The 22,755-nt window shown below is 39.2% G+C and overlaps 2 protein-coding genes across 2 annotated transcripts in view; one reads left to right on the top strand and one right to left on the bottom strand.

The window, feature by feature from the left end:
* The first annotated feature begins 12,911 nt into the window (after positions 1–12,911).
* LOC115223522 (4-aminobutyrate aminotransferase, mitochondrial-like) overlaps positions 12,912–22,755 on the top strand; it is a 33,458-nt gene continuing 23,614 nt past the window's right edge. The window contains exons 1-2 of the mRNA XM_029794153.2: positions 12,912–13,096; positions 16,731–16,836. Coding sequence (XP_029650013.1) covers positions 16,770–16,836 — 67 coding nt within the window. The 5' untranslated portion in view covers positions 12,912–13,096; positions 16,731–16,769. The remainder of the gene's footprint in view (positions 13,097–16,730; positions 16,837–22,755) is intronic.
* On the bottom strand, positions 18,462–21,957 carry LOC115223524. Its single transcript, XM_029794154.2, has 2 exons — positions 21,320–21,957; positions 18,462–18,968 (listed from the first exon to the last, which is right to left on the bottom strand). The coding sequence occupies exons 1-2, from the start codon at positions 21,323–21,325 to the stop codon at positions 18,534–18,536; spliced, it is 441 nt and encodes a 146-aa protein (XP_029650014.1). The 5' UTR covers positions 21,326–21,957; the 3' UTR covers positions 18,462–18,533.

The following is a 22,755-nucleotide window of genomic DNA, read 5'->3' as shown; positions in this document are numbered from 1 at the left end:
TTTTTATGACTTTATGTAATGTTATTTCCTTATCTTTAACTGGGAATGTATGTCCGTCCATCCACAATACCATGGGTGTGTGTGTCTATGTGTGTCTTTATGCAAAGACTAGCTACTTGAATCGACAGTACCCTGATAGATAAGGCAATTAAGGATATGAAGACCAGGAAAGCCCCTGGCCCATCAGGAATCACCGCTGGGATGCTTTAAATATCTGGCAGTGTGGGTTATGGTCTAGTCATCCATATCACAAATCAGATAGTTCATGAAGGAGTCATGTCCAATCACTGGTGTGGCAGCACGATAGTCAACTGCTACAAAGGTAAAGGTGATGCTTTAGATAGAAATAACTACAGAGGTATCAAATTGCTGGATCAGGTGATGAAAGTTACAGAGAGAGTTAGCCTAGATGAGATGCAGTTTGGTTTTGTGCCAGATAGAAGCACCACGGATGCTATATTTCTGGCAAGGCAACTGCAGGAGAAATACCTAGCCAAAGATAAACCTCTGTACTTGACTTTTGCTGACTTGGAGAAAGCCTTTGACAGGGTCCCCCGATCCCTTATCTGGTGGGCGATGCGGAAACTGGAGATTGAAGAATGGTTAATAAGGGCTGTACAGGCCCTTTACAGAGAGGCCGTTAGTAAGGTTAGGATTGGCAATGAGTATAGTGAAGAATTCCGGGTAGAAGTAGGGGTCCACCAAGGTTTAGCCCTCAGTCCCTTTTTATTCATCATAGTGCTCCAGGCAATAACTGAGGAATTCAAGATGGGTTGCCTCTGGGAGCTCCTCTATGCTGATGACCTGGTCGTCATAGCAGAATCACTACTGGAACTAGAAAAGAAATACCTAGCCAAAGATAAACGTAAATACTTGACTTTTGCTGACTTGGAGAAAGCCTTTGACAGGGTCACCCGATCCCTTATCTGGTGGTCAATGCAGAAACTAGGGATAGACAAGTGGTTGGTAAGAGCTGTACAAGCCATGTACAGGGATGCTGTCAGTAAGGTGAGAGTGGGCAATGAGTATAGTGAAGAATTCTGGGTAGAAGTAGGAGTACACCAAGGATCAGTCCTCAGCCTCCTCTTGTTCATCATTGTCCTGCAGGCAATAAGAGAAGGATTCAAGACAGGCTACCCCTGGGAGCTCCTCTATGCTGATGACCTTGCTCTAATAGCTGAGTCACTACCAGACCTAGAGATGAAGCTTCAGGTGTGGAAGCAAGGTCTAGAATCAAAGGGCTTTAGAGTCAACCTAGCAAAAATCGAAATCCTAGTAAGTAGGAAGGCTAACAAATCACAAACCCCTATTTTTAAGATGGTAGATTATGGTTTGAGGGAGATTTGGCTGCTATTTTACTAGCTTGGTACATATATCTTTATGTATGTGTATGCTTGTGTGTACACATATATGTATACCTTTATGTATGTATGTGTTTATGTACATGTGTGTGTGTTTTACTCATTAACACTATGCACAGACCAGATATCAACACAGCCTCCACCACATGTCCTACACACACACATACCCATACACACATACACTATATATCATACACATGAACCATATCACAAGCCTTATCTTGTGCACAGACACCATATCACATTCATAAACCACATCACAAACACATAAGCTATCTCTCTGTCTCACACACACACAAACACACACACACACACACACACACACACACACACAACACACACACACACACAACACACACACACACACACACAAACAAACAAACTCACACCTACCATGTCACAATCACTTTATTCTATGAAATGTGTTACTGGTTTACCATTATCTTTAATCTGCTTCTTGTTTAATTATGGCACATTCCAAGTAACACCATGTCACCAGCACTAAATACGATAAGAACTACTACCACAACCAGCGTGACCACCACTACCACCACTACCACCACCACATCACAACCAATGTCAACACTTATACATTCACCTTTTGTCCCCACCCCTCCAACGTTCATTGAGTCAAACTTGTCGTGTTACAGGAAGTGAAGTGAGAAGAGATAGAGAGATAGAGAGACAGACAGATTGAGAGATAGAGAGACAGACAGATTGAGAGAAGGGAAGACAGAGACAGAGATAGATGGACTGATAGGAAAACAGAGATAGAGAGACAGACAGAGGAAAGCAGAAACAGAGAGACAAAACAGGGCAATGGGTCACAGCTTTGCTCTTCTCCGGTTGACACATATCTGCCACCTCACCCTCCCACCACAAAGTTAGGGAAATTCTCCCACCTCTTCAGTGAGAAAACAAAATCATCATCATCATCATCATCATCATCATCATCGTTTAACGTCCACTTTCCATGCTAGCATGGGTTGGACGATTTTGACTGAGGGCTGGCGAACCAGATGGCTGCACCGGGCCCCAATCTTGATCTGGCAGAGTTTCTACAGCTGGATGCCCTTCCTAACGCCAACCACTCCGAGAGTGTCGTGGGTGCTTTTTACGTGTCAGCAGCACAGGGGCCAGTCAGGTGGTACTGGCAATGACCTCGCTTGAATCTTTTTACGCATGCCACCGGCACAGGTGCCAGTAAGGTGACGTTGGTAACGATCATGCTCAAATGGTGCCCTTTTACGTGCCACTGGCATGGAAGCCAGTTAGCCGCTCTGGCAACGATCATGCTCGTATGGTGCTCTTAGTACCCTACTAGCATGGGCACAAGTGCCAGTAAGGCAATGCTGGTAACGATCACACTCGAATGGTGTCCTTTTATGTGCCACTGGCACGGCACGTGATTGAAGATAAAAAATGGGTAATGGGTGTATAGGCCATATTTCAGGAGTTCCTGCTCCTTCATCAGCACCTGTCCAACCCATCCAAGCCATCCACCAATAAATTGCTTAAATAGCCTCTTAATATAGCAGTGTAATATTCTTGAATATTCTTTTAATTTGTTTCAGTCATTTGACTGCAGCCATGCTGGAGCACTGCCTTAGTCAAACAAATCCCCCCCAGAACTTATTCTTTGTAAGCCTAGTACTTATTCTTTCGGTCTCTTTTGCTGAACCGCTAAGTTACGAGGACGTAAACACACCAGCATCGATTGTCAAGCGATGTTGGGGGCACAAACACAGACACACAAACACACACACACATACACACACACACACACACACACACATGCACACACACACATATATATACGACGGGCTTCTTTCAGTTTCCATCTACCAAGTCCACTCACAAGGCTTTGGTCGGCCCGAAGCTATAGTAGAAGACACTTGCCCAAGGTGCCACACAGTGGGACTGAACCCCCGGGACCTTGTGGTTGGTAAGCAAGCTACTTACCACACAGCCACTCCTGCGACTATGTTCAATATTGTCTATATCCCTTGAGCTGCTTCTAATTTATGTTTGAATGTGTGTGTGTGTGTGTGTATGTGTGTGTGTGTGTGTGTGTGTGTGTGTGAATCAATTTAGCCATGAGATCTTCACTCATATTCTTCCTGCTTCTCTTCCCCCATCTTTCCCTCCCCGCTCCTTCTGTAACATTTGTTTGTAACTAAATACTTCTGAACCACTTGTGATAATGAAATGGCTGGTTTGTGTGTGTGTGTGTGCGCATGTGTGTATGTTTGTGTGTTTGTGACTGATTGTGTGTGTGTACATGTGTGAAGGTACAGATAGTGACGTGATGGTGTTGATAATGATGGTGATGCTGATGATAACAGTCAAGGTGATGGCGGTGGTGCGGCGGTGGATATGGTGAGGGTGCAGGTGGTGAAGGAAGTTGGCACTGGTTGCCAAGGGGTTGGAGGGTGTGTGTGGGGTGATTGTGGTAATGTTGTGACGGAAATACAAGTAGGAGGAAGAGAACAGTTAGTGCAAAATTGGTGACAGTGCTGGTGGTGGTAGTGGTGGTGGCGGTTATGGTTGGGTGGAGGGGTTATGTGTGTGGGGGAGGAGTAGTATTGTTACTGGAATGGTCAAATGAAATGAGAGAGTGGGAGGGAGAGTAATGTTACAAAGGGGTGGTGGTGGTTGTAGTGGTAGTGGCCGGGGGGGGGTGTTCATGTTTTGGTGGTGGGAGTAATAATGGTGATACAGGTATTCAGGGTGGCAGTGACAGGGTCATGGTGATGATGTTGTTGTTGTGGTCGTTGGTACTGGTGGTGGTGGTGTGCTGCCGGGGGGGGGGGGGTTGAGTGGTTGTGGGTGTTGGTGGTGCAGGGTTAGGTAAATATATTTCTTTACTCTCCACAAGGGGCCAAACACAGAGGGGACAGGCACGGACAGACAAACGGATTAAGTCGATTATATTGACCCCAGTGTGTAACTGGTACTTAATTTATCGACCCCGAAAGGACGAAAGGCAAAGTCGACCTCGGCGGAATTTGAACCCAGAACGTAACGGCAGACGAAATACTTATTTCTTTACTATCCACAAGGGGCTAAACACAGAGGGGACAAACAAGGACAGACAGACAAACGGATTAAGTTGATTATATCAACCCCAGTGCGTAACTGGTACTTAATTTATCGACCCCGAAAGGATGAAAGGCAAAGTCGACCTCGGCGGGATTTGAACCCGGAACGTAACGGCAGACGAAATACGGCTACGCATTTCGCCCGGCGTGCTAACGATTCTGCCAAGCTCAAAGAGTGGGAGGAGCTTGAAGGAAGGGAGGGAGGGAGGGAGGGAAGATAGGTGGACATGGAGTAGATAGTAACAGGACCACTAGAATGATTTGTGGGGGAGGGGAAGGTGGAGGGTACAGAGGTTACAGCAGGTGCGTGCAGAGGGGGGAGGGAGGTGAAGCCAATGTTGTTACTACTGTTATAGTATCTTCTAAAATAGTTGTAACCCAGTAACACATTTTCTGTAAAATAATAAAAACAATTAATGTGACAAATTTTTTGTTTGGGAAATTATCATTGTTACTGATGTTGTTGTTATTATTACTGTTACTATTGTTGTTGTTGTTGTCACTAGTGTCGGCAGTGGTCGTGACATTTATTTTCTGTTGCTTTTATTCGTTAAAGTGCTAAAGATATGAAATCCAGTTAATTATCATACACACGCATACACAGATATATATACACACAGAGGTATATGCATTCTAAGACACATAGACAAGCACACGTGCATACAAAACACATATCTAGACACACACACACACACACACACACAAACACACACATACAAACACACACGCATAAGATCCAAAAGATGTTTTATTTGACACAGTCTACCTGTATACGAAGTTTAAAAGTGTTTAGTTACAAGTAACTTATTTTTAAAATCTGCCGTTCAAACCGAAAAAACCCCAAGTATATTATACTCTCTCTCTTTTACTCTTTTACTTGTTTCAGTCATTTGACTGTGGCCATGCTGGAGCACCTCCTTTAGTCGAGCAACTCGACCCCAGGACTTATTCTTTGTAAGCCCAGTACTTATTCTATCGGTCTCTTTTGCCGAACCGCTAAGTAACGGGGACATAAACACACCAGCATCGGTTGTCAATGCTAGGCGAACAAACACAGACACACAAACACACAGACATACACACACACACACACACACACACACATATATATATATATATATATATATATATATATATATATATATATATATATATATATATATATATATACATATATACGACGGGCTTCTTTCAGTTTCCGTCTACCAAATCCACTCACAAAGCTTTGGTCGGCCTGAGGCTATAGTAGAAGACACTTGCCCAAGGTGCCACTCAGTGGGACTGAACCCGGAACCATGTGGTTGGTAAACAAGCTACTTACCACACAGCCACTCCTGCCCCAAATATTATAGTGCCAAATTTTAAAATTTTCGGTAAACTTTAATTTTTTTGGAGTCGCTGGCAAAACAGAAAAAGATCCAGATTACGAAACTGGAAAAAGAATTTCTTAGAAAATGTCTTTTGTCTCCCTTCCGATTTCCAAAAACACTAAACTCCGTTTTACGCACGCGTAAATTTCTCCTGCACCAGCAGACGAAAAAATGTCAAGCGGCGGTCATTGGTGACGGCCCGATATTTCATGGAGACGAGATCAAAAATCACAGGAGGAGAAGGATCTTAAATGTGATAGGCATTAAAAATTAAAATTAAATAAAAAAAAAAAACCCAGTAGACTAGTAATACTAACAGTAATATTAGAACCTTCCTTCGCACGCCGGGCGAAATGCGTAGCCGTATTTCGTCTGCCGTTATGTTCTGAGTTTAAATTCCGCCGAGGTCGACTTTGCCTTTCATCCTTTCGGGGTCGATAAATTAAGAACCAGTTACGCACTGGGGTCGATATAATCGACTTAATTCGTTTGTCTGTCCTTGTTTGTCCCCTCTGTGTTTAACCCCTTGTGGGTAGTAAAGAAATAGGTATTTCGTCTGCCGTTACGTTTTGAGTTCAAATTCTGCCGAGGTCGACTTTGCTTTTCATCCTTTCGGGGTCGATTAAGTAAGTACCAGTTACGCACTGGGTCGATATAATCGACTTAATCCGTTTGTCTGTCCTTGTTTGTCCTCTCTGTGTTTGACCCCTTGTGGGTAGTAAAGAAATAGTATTTCGTCAGCCGTTACGTTCTGAGTTCAAATTCCGCCGAGGTCGACTTTACCTTTCATCCTTTCGGGATCGATTAAATAAGTACCAGTTACGCACTGGGGTTGATATAATCGACTTAATCCGTTTGTCTGTCCTTGTTTGTCCCCTCTGCGTTTAGCCTCTTGTGGGTAGTAAAGAAATAGGTATTTCGTCTGCTGCTACGTTCTGAGTTCAAATTCCGCCAAGGTCGACTTCGCCTTCCGTCCTTTGGAGTCGATAAATTAAGCACTAGTTGCGTACTGGGGTCTATCTAATCGACTGGCCTCCTCCAAAAAAAAAAATTTCGGGCCTTATGCCTAGAGTAGAAAAGAATATTAGAACCCCGAACTATGACATAACAGGAACAAAGCGATAAAAAAAAAGGTTAAAAGAAAATAAAATAAAAGGGGAAAAAAGATTAACCTTTGTGATAAAAGTGAGCGAATACGTAATTACGAATCACGAGTGGTGTAATTTATTAAGGTTAATTAAAATTTAAAATATATAAACACACCGACTGACATACAACGACGAAATCACGTTATGGACTTCGTGAAATAAACTAGTTTTGTTTTGGTTCATTGATTGTTTTTAATCACAGACACGGAGGTGAGATAAGGAATAGACTTCTAACAGGTGATTGTTCTGGACAACATTAGTTCAGTTTTCACCTCTCACTCTTTAACCGGGGTCAGAGGGGGTGGGGATGGAGAGGCGGGTAAGAATTGCTTCTAATTAGCATGTTCCGTTCACGTAAACAAGGACAAACATTGTAAATAACTTTGGATCTTTTCGGTTTGAACGGCAGTTTTTTCTAGCGGTGTCATATGAAATTGTCACCCATAATTATGACCCTAGTATCGATCTATTGCATTTCAATCTGTTTTAGGGTTAGGGTTACGGTTAGGGGTATCTTTTTTTTTCTTCACAAATGTAAATAAACCCAATCTGTTTCTTAAACGAGGGACATATTCATACGGCACAGAATGTTTTTTTTTACCTCAATAGACGTCAGTGATTGGTTGAAATTGCAGAAATTGAAGAAAAAACAACAACAAATATCTTACAAACCATAGAATTTTCTCAATAAAGCCAAGAGAAAAAGATGTTTTATAAACACATTCTACCAGTATACGAAGTTTAAAAGTGTTTAGTTACTTAGTAATTATGTTAAAAACTGCCGTTCAAACCAAAAAAGATCCATAACGTTTTCGTTGTTGGCTGGTTGGGTTCTGTCCTATTCCAGTAGATTAATTAGGATTGAAAATAAATAAATAAACAGCTCTAGCCGTGATCCTCTTATGCTAGTTGCTGATCCAACCCTACGTTTTTCTCTTTTTAAAATAATAAAATGAAAGCAATGTAAGGAGATTTGGTCGCAGTGTTTGAATGTCCAGCAGTGTTGCTGCACATCCTACATATTGTCCAGCAGTGTTGCTGCACACCCTATATATTGTCCAGCAGTGTTTGAGCACCTTTTTACGTCCAGCAGTGTTGCTGCACACGCTATATATTGTCCAGCAGTGTTTGAGTACATTTTTAAGTCCAGCAGTGTTGCTGCACACCCTACATATTGTCCAGCAGTGTTTGAGTACATTTTAAAGTCCAGCAGTGTTGCTGCACACCCTACATATTGTCCAGCAGTGTTTGAGTACCTTTTTAAGTCCAGCAGTGTTGCTGCACACCCTACATATTGTCCAGCAGTGTTTGAGTACCTTTTTAAGTCCAGCAGTGTTGCTGCACACCCTACATATTGTCCAGCAGTGTTTGAGTACCTTTTTAAGTCCAGCAGTGTTGCTGCACACCCTATATATTGTCCAGCAGTGTTTGAGTACCTTTTTAAGTCCGGCAGAGTTGCTGCACACCCTATATATTGTCCAGCAGTGTTTGAGTACCTTTTTAAGTCCAGCAGTGTTGTTGTACCACTTTTTCTTGTCTAGAAGTCTTAGAGTCCCTCTATCATATTAGGCAGTGTTGTTGTACTCTTCATAATGTGCAGATGTGTTTGTGTATTCCTTAACCCTTTCATTACCATATTTATTTTGTGATGCTCTGTGTTTCTTTCAATTATTTTAGACGTAACAAAGAATTTAGTAAAATAACTTAGTTATCATTAAGCTAGTGTTAGGAACATAAATTGTCACTAAGGTTTGGTGGAAGATTTTTATTCAAAATTTATGAAAATAAGACATTTGTACTACAGAGCCAGAGCCGGTTTCAGCTGGGTTGGTAACGAAAGGGTTAAGGTGGTGTTAGGAACATAAATTGTGACTAAGGTTTGGTGGAAGATTTTAATTCAAAACTTATGAAAACAAGACATTTGTACTACAGAGCCAGAGCCGGTTTCAGCTGGGTTGGTAACGAAAGGGTTAAGGTGGTGTTAGGAACATAAATTGTGACTAAGGTTTGGTGGAAGATTTTAATTCAAAACTTATGAAAACAAGACATTTGTACTACAGAGCCAGAGCCAGTTTCAGCTGGGTTGGTAACGAAAGGGTTAAGGTGGTGTTAGGAACATAAATTGCGACTAAGGTTTGGTGGAAGATTTTAATTCAAAATTTATGAAAACAAGACATTTGTACTACAGAGCCAGAGCCGGTTTCAGCTGGGTTGGTAACGAAAGGGTTAAGGTGGTGTTAGGAACATAAATTGCGACTAAGGTTTGGTGGAAGATTTTAATTCAAAATTTATGAAAACAAGACATTTGTACTACAGAGCCAGAGCCGGTTTCAGCTGGGTTGGTAACGAAAGGGTTAAGGTGGTGTTAGGAACATAAATTGTGACTAAGGTTTGGTGGAAGATTTTAATTCAAAATTTATGAAAACAAGACATTTGTACTACAGAGCCAGAGCCGGTTTCAGCTGGGTTGGTAACGAAAGGGTTAAGGTGGTGTTAGGAACATAAATTGTGACTAAGGTTTGGTGGAAGATTTTAATTCAAAATTTATGAAAACAAGACATTTGTACTATAGAGCCAGAGCCAGTTTCAGCCGGGCTGGTAATGAAAGAGTTAATGTCCTGTGGAGTTGGTATACCCATTGTATATAGTGTAAAATGGGTGGGATACACTTGAACAGTCAACAGACATATCATTTTTAAAATTTATTTGATTTAATTGAAAGCTTTTGAACCCTGTCATGACCTCCCTCACCCTTTCTCCTCCTGGACCCATTGAAGTAAAATCCTAGTCACATACTAGGGTCAATATCAATTAATGTTCCCTCTATTTTACCCCTCAGCCTCAATTAATCATTAATTTCATTTAATTTTAGTGTTACATTTTCACAGTAGATGCACTTTGTTTGAATAATTAAAATGTTTATTTTTTTATTGATGGAGGTGCATGGCTCAGTGGTTAGGGGTGTTGGACTTATGCTTGTAAGATTGTGGTTTCGATTCCTGGACCAGGTGAAGCATTGTGTTCTTGAGCAAAACACTTTATTTCATGTTGCTCCAGTCCGCTCAGCTGGCAAAAGCAAGTAATCATACAACAGACTGGTGTCCCCTCCAGGGGCAATATATATACCATAGGAACCAGGAAACCAATTCTATGGGTCTAGTCTATATAACCTGGGAAGGAACTTTATCCTTTATTCTTTTTAATCCTTTTTATTTCAGAGACTGGGTCTTTGTTTCAATTCCACTGTATGGTATCTTGGGAAACTGTCAATTTCCATAGCCTTGGGTTAATCCATACCTTGTCAGTGAAACTGAGAAGACAAAAACTGCGTAGAAGTCCATTGGGCGGATTGTACCTGTAATTTAAAGGGTTGGTCTTGTCACATACTGTGTCATACTGCATTTGGCTGAAGATTGTCTAAAAGATAACACAAGTCTGTTTTGAAATGTTAGTCTTATACAGCACCAATTTCGAAATGAAAGTAGTGATAAATGATTTACACTCAATGAGAGTTTTTCTGTTTCCTTGCAATAACTTATTCAAATCATTTAATTTTGTGAATACATCACAAAGAAAATGGATATCACACCTTGCAGCCATCAATGAAGCAGATAGTGGAGTATCTTCAAAGAAAGATATGATTGTATGAAACAGTTCAACAAATCGTAAAACACAGTTTCCTTTTGACAGCCACTGCACTTTGGTATGGTATAAGACTTTACTATAGCCCTCATCATTTCTTAGGCAGAATTGACGGAAAATTCGACCAGACAAGGGACTAGACTTCAATTTGCTCACAGTCTTGGTAACTAAATGTAGTACATCGTTCAATCTACTGTCCATATTTTTTGCCACTAAATGCTGCTGGTGTGATGTTGATGTGATGTTGATGTTGAGTGAAGTGGTCTTCTGTAGTGAGAGAAGTCCGAAATGTGGTCCTTTGCTATTTGTAAGACCCGCAGAAGAGAAAGCAAGTCAACCCCCGACACCGAGAGCATAGATGGATGGATGAATGCGCATCCAGGCTCAGCGGTTGCGTAGGAAGTCGGGGACAAGAAACAGGAAGAAAGAGTGAGAGTAAGTTTGAGCGAAAGAGTACAACAGGGGTCGCCACCACCCCCTGCCGGAGCCTCGTAGAGCTTTAGTTGTTTTCGCTCAATAAACACACAATGCCCGATCTGAGAATCGAAACCGCAATCCTCCGACCGCGAGTCTGCTGCCCTAACCATTGGGCCATTGCGCCTCCACTTGCTGTTGGCGTGCCAAGCAATGGAGAGGGAAGAAATCCAAACGATAAATTTTTCTTGACTCGAAGCATCAGTAAAGTGAAAATGAATTTCTATGGACGGCATCAGAAAGGCAGTATGGTATTCCCAAAGAGAAGAGGTCAATAAAGCAGAGTCAGATAACATGTCTTTACTGAAGCAAATACGGATCTAGCTCATTTGGCTGCAAGTATTTCAAAAATTAAAGTTTATCGAAAATTTTAAAATTTAGCACATTAATATACTTTTCCAGAAAAATGTTTTAAATAAGTTATAGAGGTTTAAAGTTTGATCATTTTCTTGAAAACATGATTTCAAAGCTGTCATATATATATATTTATACATACATATATATGTTTATACATACATACATGTATACATATATGTTTATACATATATATAACTAATGTATGATAAAATTTTTTTCGGGAAAAAATTTTTATCAATGGCCAGCATATCAAAAAATACTTTTAAAGGTTAAATTTATAAATAATTTACAAAATAAGGGCAAAAGAAAAATTCTAATGCCAAATATGCCGAAAAAGACAAAAATTGACAATAACCATTTTCGGCATATTTGGCATTAGAATTTTTCTTTTGCCTTATTTTGTAAATTATTTATATATATATATATAATATAATATATATATTATATATATATATATATATATATATACATGTATACATATTTGTTTATACATATATATACATGTATACATATATATATATATATATAATATATATATATACATTACATATATATATATGTGTTTATACATACATGTGCACACACACACACATACAAACACACACACACGCATATATATAATATATATATATATATATATATATATATATATACATGACAGACTTCTACTCAATTTATGTCTACCAAATCACAAAGCTTTGATTGACTATTGCAGAAAAAAATTGCCCAAGGTGCCACAGTGGGACTGAACTCAAGACCTTATGGTTGCACGAGTGTCTTTATGCATCTGTGTGTGTAAATGTGTATGTGTGTGTATGTGTGTGTGTATGTGTGTGTATGTGAGTATACATGCGTGTGTGTGTTTGTATAATTTACACATTGATAACTCGTTAAATATTTATTATTATTATTATTATTGCTGTTGTAATTAAATGTTTTGTTTTAGGGTTGTGTGTTTTTTGGCAAATGAATATGAATTTATCATCATTATCATCATTATCATCATTATCATCATCACTATTGTCATTGTCATTTTCTGCCAATTTCCGAATCTAACTGCCTTCGTCAAGTCTGGTTTCTTATCTTTGATTTCATGACATCATCTGTTTATTCAGAAGCATCGAACCAATTGTAAAAGACCACCACCACCACCACCACCACCACCACCACCACCAACAACAACAACAATAACAACAAGACCCCAACTCCATAAACAATAACAGTAGAATTAATCACAGCCACGAGCACAATATCAAGAATAAGACTATTGTCACACATACACGTGCACAACCCACCTCCACCATCATCACATTTACCCCTACTTCCACCCCATTCACCCCCAACCAACCAACCATTCTTCCACCTCCACACCCCCCGACTACCTCCGTCAACCGAAAAACAAGCTGAAGTAGGTGACTCCCTCTTCAGGTGAAGTCCTTTAAATAACGTGGCAGACAGGTATGCTTAAATACTTTGTGAGCGAGCCGTGCAGACAACTAGACGTATCTGACGACTGAGAACAGAAGAGAAACCAAGACTAACCGAAAACAACATCAACAACAACAGCAACAACAACAACAACAACAACAACAACAGCAACATTCCTGTCAACAAGAGGAAGCGATCACTCAACAAGAAAACAGGTATGACACTCATGACAATATTTCGTTTTACTGTTCTGTGAATGAACCTTTGTCATAACAATTATTTATCCAATTTTATATCCAGTTTTACTCTTTTACTCTTTTACTTGCTTCAGTCATTTGACTGCGGCCATGCTGGAGCACCGCCTTTAATCGAGCAACTCGACCCCGGGACTTATTCTTTTTTTGTAAGCCCAGTACTTATTCTATCGGTCTCTTTTGCCGAACCGCTAAGTAATGGGGACATAAACACACCAGCATCGGTTGTCAGTCAATGCTAGGGGGGACAAACACAGACACACAAACACACACACGTATACATACATATACATATATACGACGGGCTTCTTTCAGTTTCCATCTACCAAATCCACTCACAAGGCTTTGGTCGGCCCGAGGCTATAGTAGAAGACACTTGCCCAAGGTGCCACGCAGTGGGACTGAACCCGGAACCATGTGGTTGGTAAACAAGCTACTTACCACAAAGCCACTCCTGTGCCCATATGAAATCAAAATCGAAATCGATCAAAAATGAATGGAAATTGTAGTTGTGATACCTGTGTCGGTGGCACGTAAAAGAACTTTTCTCTCAAGACACTTACACTGTGTCATGCATGCACATTGACATTGTACACCCAGCGAAGCAAGCTAGCTTCATTTCTTTCAAGCCTACACATGTTCTCTGCAGTCACAGCCCATGTTTCACTGCTGCATAGCATGTTTGCACACAGGCATCATACAATCTGCTTTTCATTTTGTGGGAAAGGCCCTTTGTTACTTTGCCCAACCTATTCTTATTCCAGCAGTTACACTCTCGGAGAATCCACCCCTACTATTCACTTGGTTACCTAAATAATGGAAGCTATCAACTACTTCTAGTTTTTCCCCTTGGCATTTGAAGAAGTCTATTTTCTATACATTTTTAGTTTTAATTGTACCTGTGCATCTTCCAAATACAAAATCTAGTTTCTGTTAACCTTTCTCTGATATTGCTGTGCCCCTTATGAGTTCATAGGTTGCACTGGGTACATCTTATGGAGTTTCTACCTATGCCTTTCCTACAGACCAAGCAGGGCCATCTACTTGAAGGGATTTCTGATTTGTTCACTTTCCTACTTAGTAAGACTTTGGTTTTTGCTTGGTTAATCCTAAGGCTCTTCAATTCTAGACCTTGCCTCCACGCCTTAAACTTCTCTAGTTCAGGTAGTAATTCAGCTATAAGAACAAGATCATCAACATAGAAGAACCTCCAGAGGCAGCCTGTCTTAAATTCCTCTGTTATTGCCTGGAGGACTATGATGAACAAGGCGGGGCTGAGGACTGATCCTTGGTGAACCCCTACCTCCATCTGGAATTTTTCATTATATTCATTGCCAACACTCACCTTACTGACAGCATGCCTGGCAGCTCTCACCAACCACTTGCCCATCCCTAGTTACCACATTGACCACAAGATAAGGAATTGGGGAACCTGTCAAGGGCTTTCTCCATGTCAACAAAAGCCAAGTACAGATGTTTATCTCCTGCAGCTGTCTTACCAGAAATATAGCATCAATGGTGCTTCTCCTTGTTACAAAACTGAACTACATCTTGGGGTGTCTCTTTACTTTTGAGAATATCTGTGTCCAATGTATATGTGTGTACATATATGTATGTATGTGTGTATACATATACACACACACACATATCATCATCGTTTAACGTCCGTTTTCCGTGCTAGCATGGGTTGGACAGTTCGACCAGGGTCTGGGAAGCCAGAAGGCTGCACCAGGCCCAGTCTGATCTGGCAGTGTTTCTACAGCTGGATGCCCTTCCTAACGCCAACAACTCCGTGAGTGTAGTGGGTGCTTTTTATGTGCCACCGGGAGGCTGGCAGCAGCCACGATCGGTTGGTGCTTTTTACATGCCACTGGCACAGGTATCACAACTACGATTTCCATTTAATTTTTATTTTGATGTTGATGTTGATGTACTTGACTCAATAGCTTTCCTCAATAGGTCTCCACAGTAGGTCATGTGCCACCGGCACAGAAGCCAGTCAAGGCGACACACCTATATACACACATTCACACAGACTCTCTCTCTCTCTTTCTCTCTCTCTCTCTTTCTCTCTCTCTTTCTCTCCCATACATATACATATATGTGTGTGTATATAGTTATGTGTACATATGTGTATATGTATATACTTTCTGACAAGTTGTGGTGCACCTGAGCACTGTATACAATAATTTCATTATTATTATTATATCCATATTCTCTGGTTGAATTAAGTAGAACCTTGTTCAAAGATTTGTTTTCTTTCTCCTCCGTACATAGTCATCGTACTCCTTCTGTACTTTAAGAGAATATTTCTTGACTAATTAAAATAACTTATCTCTCTCTTAATGGCTTTTTTGACTTTGATAACAAATAATTTACTTATGCATGAGTATGTGTATACTCATACTCAAATAGATACACACACACACACACACACACACACACACACACACACACACACATATATATAAAGTACAAAGTGAGATAGGGGTTATGAGTGTAACCCACTATAGGATATCAGTTATCCAATATACTGCTGGTGAAGCACCCAAATGGCAAATACATAAATGCTTTTAATTGCAATGCAATTATATATATATATATATATATATAATATATATATATATATATATATATATATATATATATATATTTGTAAAAAAGAAGTTTGAAAACGCCACTATATTAGATAAATTTTAATTTTACATGTTTCGGTTCTTGAAAAAACGAACCTTATCAAAAAAGTTTATTATAAAAAGTATAATGGAACAGTTCATAATTATATATATATATATATATATCATCATTATCATCATTATTTAATGTTTGTCTTCCATGCTGGCATGGGTTGGATGGTTTCACAGGAATCGGCAAACCAGAGGATGGCACCAAACCCCACTGTATGTTTTGGCGTGGGTTTTAACAAATGGAGGCCCTTTCCAACACCTTCCACTTTACAGAATGGACTGGGGGCTTTTATGTGGCACCAGCAATAAGCAAGGTCTGTTTTGGCAAGGTTTTCATGGTTGGATGCCTTTCCTAATGCCAACCACTTTACAGAGTGGCCCGGGTGTGCTTTTTACATTGCACCAACATAAGCACAAGTGAGGTCTGTTTGGCATAGTTTTTACAGCTGGATGCTCTTCCTAACGCCAACCAACTTACAGAGTGGACAGAGGAGGCGCAATGGCCCAGTGGTTAGGGCAGTGGACTCGCAGTTGGAGGATTGCGTTTCAGACTTCTCCTGACGCGCGATCTTGCTAGCTCTGGGACAAAGACCGCTTCGCTCAACAAACAAACAAACAAACAAACAAGAGTGGATAGGGTACTTTTCATATGGCACCAGCACAGGCAAAGTCATAAAATAACTTGCAAGGCAAAGATCCTTTGAGAGGTGGAGTGATATTGGAGGAGGTGACTATGTAAATAGCACCCATGAAATCATAGTTGTGGCTGTTGCCGGTGTCATGTGGCACATCAAAACCAGTTCCAGTCAAACCGTCTAACCCATACCAGCATGGAAAGCAGACATTAAATAACGATCTTCATCATCACACACACATACATATATATGATATATATTCTTCTTCTGCAGGCTAACCTATTGTGTTTTAAACCAAGTATCATCACCAAAATGCATCAACTGTGTTCCAGATACGGAATGGTCACCCATCGCATGATCAGGCATGGCATTCAAGAAAGTAAGTGGTTCAAATATTTATACTCACCACCCTAACCCTCACCACCACCACCACCACTGGCTCCGCCACCACCAAAATTAAATAAACTGCTAAAAATTCTATTTTGATTTTTCAAGTTTTATGTATGTGGAAATTATGCTCTTTTATATTTCATGCTACAATAAATAAGTTTGTGTTCTGTAGTGTCTGGGGAGAGTCATTTTCTTTTTGTGCCTTATAATTTCACACATTCACCGGTAAAATTTCCACTTTTTGCTTATTTTTATTTTCCTAAAATTTTCGTCGCGTCTTGCATCCTTTTCAGTAGAACTATTCAATAGAGTCAAAACTATTGAAAAGGTTGCAAGACGCAACGAAAATTTTAGAAAAATAAAAATAAGAAAAAAGTGGAAATTTTACCGGTGAGTGTGTGAAATTATAAGGCACAAAAAGAAAATTCTCTGAGTGGTTGGCTTTAGGAAGGGTATCCAGCTATACGAACCTTTCCAGATCAGATTGGAGCCTGGTGCCACCTTCTGGCTTGCCAGTTCTCAGTCAAACCATCCAACCCATGCCAGCATGGAAAGTGGACGTTAAACGATGATGATGATGATGTTATCATGGTGATATCTTCGTTGCTACTGTTGTTGTGTCTATATTGTCACCGTGAAGATATAATTTTTGCCATGAGTTACCACAGTTACCAGGGTGATATCTTTTTTGCCACTGCAGTTGTATCAATATTGTTATTGTGGTGATATCTTTATTGCTACTGTAGTTGTAGCTATATTATTACTGTAATGATATCCTTATTGTTATACAGAAGATACAGTTATCAAGGTGATATTTTTATTGTCATTGAAAAGACAATTTTATTGTCACTGTAGTTGTATCCATATTATCACCGTGATGATATCTTTGTTGTCTTTATTGTTACCATTGTGATATCTTTGTTGTCATTGAAAAGATAGTATTACAGTGGTGATATCTTTATTGCTACTGTAGTTGTAGCTATATTATTACTGTAATATCTTTATTGTTATACAGAAGATACAGTTATCAAGGTGATATTTTTATTGTCATTGAAAAGATAATATTGCAGTGATGATATCTCCATTGCCACTGTAGTCATATAAATATTGCTACTGTGGTGATATCTTTATTGTCACTGTAGTCATATAAATATTGCTACTGTGGTGATATCTTTATTGTCACTGTAGTTGTATCCATATTATCACTGTGATGATATCTTTGTTGTCATTATTGTTACCATTGTAATATCTTTATTGCCATTGAAAAGATAGTATTACAGTGGTGATATCTTTATTGCTACTGTAGTTGTAGCTATATTATTACTGTAATGATATCCTTATTGTTATACAGAAGATACAATTATCAAGGTGATATTTTTATTGTCATTGAAAAGATAATAGTGCAGTGATGATATCTTCATTGCCACTGTGGTCATATAAATATTGCTACTGTGGTGATATCTTTATTGTCACTGTAGTCATATAAATATTGCTACTGTGGTGATATCTTTATTGTTACTGTAGTTGTATCCATATTATCACCGTGATGATATCTTTGTTGTCATTATTGTTACCATTGTAATATCTTTATTGTCATTGAAAAGATAGTATTACAGTGGTGATAGCTTTATTGTCACTGTAGCACTATCTCTTTAATCACTGTGATGATATCACTGCACCATTAAATCAATGTTTTCTGAAAACCGTGCTGGATCTAAATAACTGTTTGTTGCAGCGTGGCAATCTACTCTGCATTGGTATTGAACCTTGGTACCTAGGATTCAAGACAAACTGAGCAGCAGGGTTAGCTACTCTAATTGGAGGGAGCTCTAGGACATCTCTAGAACACATAGCCCCTGCGATATATGGCAGATGACCACCACTACATTGGATTGGTTTGTGGTGCAAAACGTAGGATCTGTTGAGAAAGTTGCGAACATGAATTCGCTGCATGCGTTGTGCATCTTGGTATTCTCGCACCAAGTTCTTCAACACCAGAATCAGGCGTCGGTCTTCACGTGCATTTGTCGAGAGCAGGCACTCGCCCAAATGACTGTCTTTGATGCAGAAGGCACTTGCTAACCATGATTTCCTGCTGTCCGTAGATGCTCCATATGAATTCTGAAAGATAATTTTGAATATATATATATATATACATATATATATACATATAAGAGGGGTGACCACTAAGTGGACAACCATTTATGTTAGAAGTAAACAACCTATGGTCTTACCACTAAGAAAGGATTGTTCTCAAGAAAATTTAGAAAATTTTCTTGAGAACAATCCTTTCTTAGTGGTAAGACCATAGGTGGTCTACTTCTAGCATAATGGATGTCCACTTAGTGGTCATCCCTCTTATATGTATGTAATATAATTTTTCTGAATCTTCAAATTTTTAAATTGATATTAATCAAATTAATATTCAATATATATATATATATAACTCTTTACTCTTTTACTTGTTTCAGTCATTTGACTGCGGCCATGCTGGAACACCGCCTTTAGTCGAGCAAATCGACCCCGGGACTTATTCTTTGTAAGCCCAGTACTTATTCTATCGGTCTCTTTTGCCGAACTGCTAAGTGACAGGGATGTAAACACACCAGCATCGGTTGTCAAGCAATGCTAGAGGGACAAACACAGACACACAAACATACACACACACACACACACACACATATAAAGAAATACATATTTCTTTACTACCCCCAAGGGGCTAAACACAGAGAGGACAAACAAGGACAGACAAACGGATTAAGTCGATTATATCGATCCCAGTAACTGGTACTTATTTAATCGACCCTGAAAGGATGAAAAGGCAAAGTCGACCTCAGCAGAATTTGAACTCAGTATGTAATGACAGACAAAATACCTATTTCTTTACTACCCCCAAGGGGCTAAACACAGAGAGGACAAACAAGGACAGACAAACAGATTAAGTCGATTATATCGACCCCAGTAACTGGTACTTATTTAATCGACCCTGAAAGGATGAAAGGCATAGTTGACCTAGGCGGAATTTGAACTCAGAACGTAGTGGCAGACGAAATACTGCTAAGCATTTCACCCGGCGTGCTAACGTTTCTGCCAGCTCGCCGCCTTGCTAATAATAGTGATGATGATAATAATAATAATAATAATAATAATAATAATAATAACAACAACAACAACAACAACAACAATAATAATAATAATAATAATAATAATAATCCTTTCTACACAAGCATGCACACACGCAGACAAAAATACACAGAATACATACCACATTGACGCATGCATGCATGCATACATACATGCTTACATACCTACATGCATACATACATACTTAAATATTTACTTAAATATATACACACAACCATACATACATAAGCACATGTGCACACAAGCACACACTCACACAAACTCACACAGCAGATAAGCACGACCTCCATTACAGACTAAGTCAAAAGTCATTGAAAAGGTTACAAGAAGCAATGGAAGAGATTTGACAAACAAAAACAAAACAAACGATTTACTGCTTAACCAAATTAAACAAATAATCAATTAGTTAGTTGGATAATTAAGCAATTGACTAATAATAAAGGAGTGAAATTGAACTAGTTAATGATATTGGAAACAACATAATTAAATCTACTCTAGTTATTAGCTGGTATCTAATCAAATCTATACCGGTATTTAACTAGTAGTTAATTAAATTTTACCCAAGTATTTAACTGGTATCTGATAAAATCTATACCAGGAGTGTCTGTGTGGTAAGTAGCTTGCTTACGAACCACATGGTTCTGGGTTCAGTCACACTGTGTGGCACCTTGGGCAAGTGTCTTCTAATATAGCCCCGGGCCAACTAAAGCCTCGTGAGTGGATCTGGTAGACAGAAACTGAAAGAAGCCCATCGTATATATGTATATATATGTGTCTGTGTATATGTTTGTGTGTCTGTGTTTGTCCCTCTAGCATTGCTTGACAACCGATGCTGGTGTGTTTCCCGTGACTTAGTGGTTCGGCAAAAGGATTCAATAGAATAAGTACTAGGCTTTCAAAGAATAAGTCCTGGGGTCGATTTGCTCGACTAAAGGTGGTGCTCCAGCATGGTCACAGTCAGTTGACTGAAACAAGTAAAAGAGTAATTTTTAATTACTATGTAATTAAATCTATCCAGTAATTAACTGGAACTTAATGGAATCTGTGCCAGTATTTCACTGGTGTTTAATTAAATCTAACCCCTCTTTATAACAGGAATGTTTCACTAAATGGATCCTTGTTAGAATTTTCACTTAGGACATTGTCGTTAAGAAAAAAATAATCAGAAATTTAATGTCAAAAGAATTTATAAATTTTCAAGAGAACATGGAATAATTCCTTTTGGAAACAATGGATCTTGAAGCACATAAAGCTATAAGTAATGGCATGCACATATTGGGTTGGAAACCCTTTGAGAGAAACAAAAAAAAGAATTAATAGGAAATTACCTGCATCTTGTAGAATCACTCATAAAAAATATGGGTTTGTCTTTTGTTTTCTTATAAGTTTTGTAGCAATGGTGGTAGTGATGAAAATTACAGTGGTGATGTTAGTGGTTGTGGTTGTGACAGTAGTATCAGTGGTGGTGGTAGTGGTTGTGGTGGTAGTTGTGGTGGTGGCGGTGGTGTTGGTGGTAGTGGTGGTGCTGCTGCTGTTGGTGTTGCTGCTGGTGGTGTTAGTAGTAGTGGTAATTACGGTGGGGTTAGCAGCAACAATTGTGGGTGTTGTGGTTGTAACAGTAGTATCAGTAGCGTTAATGGTTGTGGTGGTGGTGGTGGTGATGTTACAGCTGGTGGTAGTTGTGGTGATAATTATTATAGTGATGGTGTTAGTGGTGTTGTGGTGCTGGTAGTGTCAGTAGTTGTGGTGGGAGTGTTGGTGGTAGTTTCCAATAGATTCCTTCTTAGAATTCAAGTTCTTTGCAAAATGGATAATGTCAGTGATGATGACAAGAGATGATTAATGTCCCAAGCTGCTGCTTCCACTAATACTGTTGCTGCTGTTGTTGTTATTGCTGTTATTGACAAGCACTAATCAGTTTTGCCACAACAGACTGATTATGAGGATGATGATGGTGACAATAGTGATTGTTGTTACTATTGTTGTTGTTTGACCTCAGGCCAGCCCTAGTCCAGTAGGTCTATAAACAAAAAAAAATATTCCAGCTGTTATACTCATCATACCTCTTATATTATCATATGTATATATATATATATATATATATATATATATATAATACCTACAATAGTATGATTAGGACTATATTATCTAACTAGCAGTATTGCCTGGCATTGCTCGGGTTTGTTTTGACCCTTTAGAATTGGAATTTTTGAAAAGTAAAAATTTTGCATTATATAGTTTGTTATTCTCTTTAAGTGAATATTTTTCTAGTTGAAATATTCCGAAAAATGGTGACACAGCAGTCAAGAAATTGTAAAAAGTAGAATAAAAGCACCTTTTTGATGTAAATAATTTTTGGTGTTAAAACATGGTCCGATTTGAATTTTTTCTTCTACGGAAGGAAGAGCAGGCCTTCTTCTATCATAATCTCAATTTTGGTCAACTTGCTCCACAGGGTCTCGGAGGAGATAGTGTTAGTTGAAGGCTACCAAACCTGCTATACACAGACAACTTCAGCTTTATATATAGAGATGTGTCCTTTCTCTTTTAAGATAGCAAGGATCTGAGATCAAGAGAGAAAAAGAAAAGAAACAATAACAGCAACATACAGTACATTGATTTCAGCAGAGTGCCTTTGCTAGAGGCCCTACACCCTTTCAAACACCTTCACTCTACACTTAAATGATAATACACTCATTGACACATGTGACAACAACAAACAAGAGTTATTTCTCCATTGTCTCTCTCACATCCTTAAGATGGT

Source organism: Octopus sinensis, linkage group LG23 (genome assembly GCF_006345805.1).
Source record: "Octopus sinensis linkage group LG23, ASM634580v1, whole genome shotgun sequence".
Lineage (NCBI taxonomy): Eukaryota > Metazoa > Mollusca > Cephalopoda > Octopoda > Octopodidae > Octopus > Octopus sinensis.
Note: the sequence above shows the minus strand (reverse complement) of the source record. Positions and strands in the feature narration are given on the sequence as shown.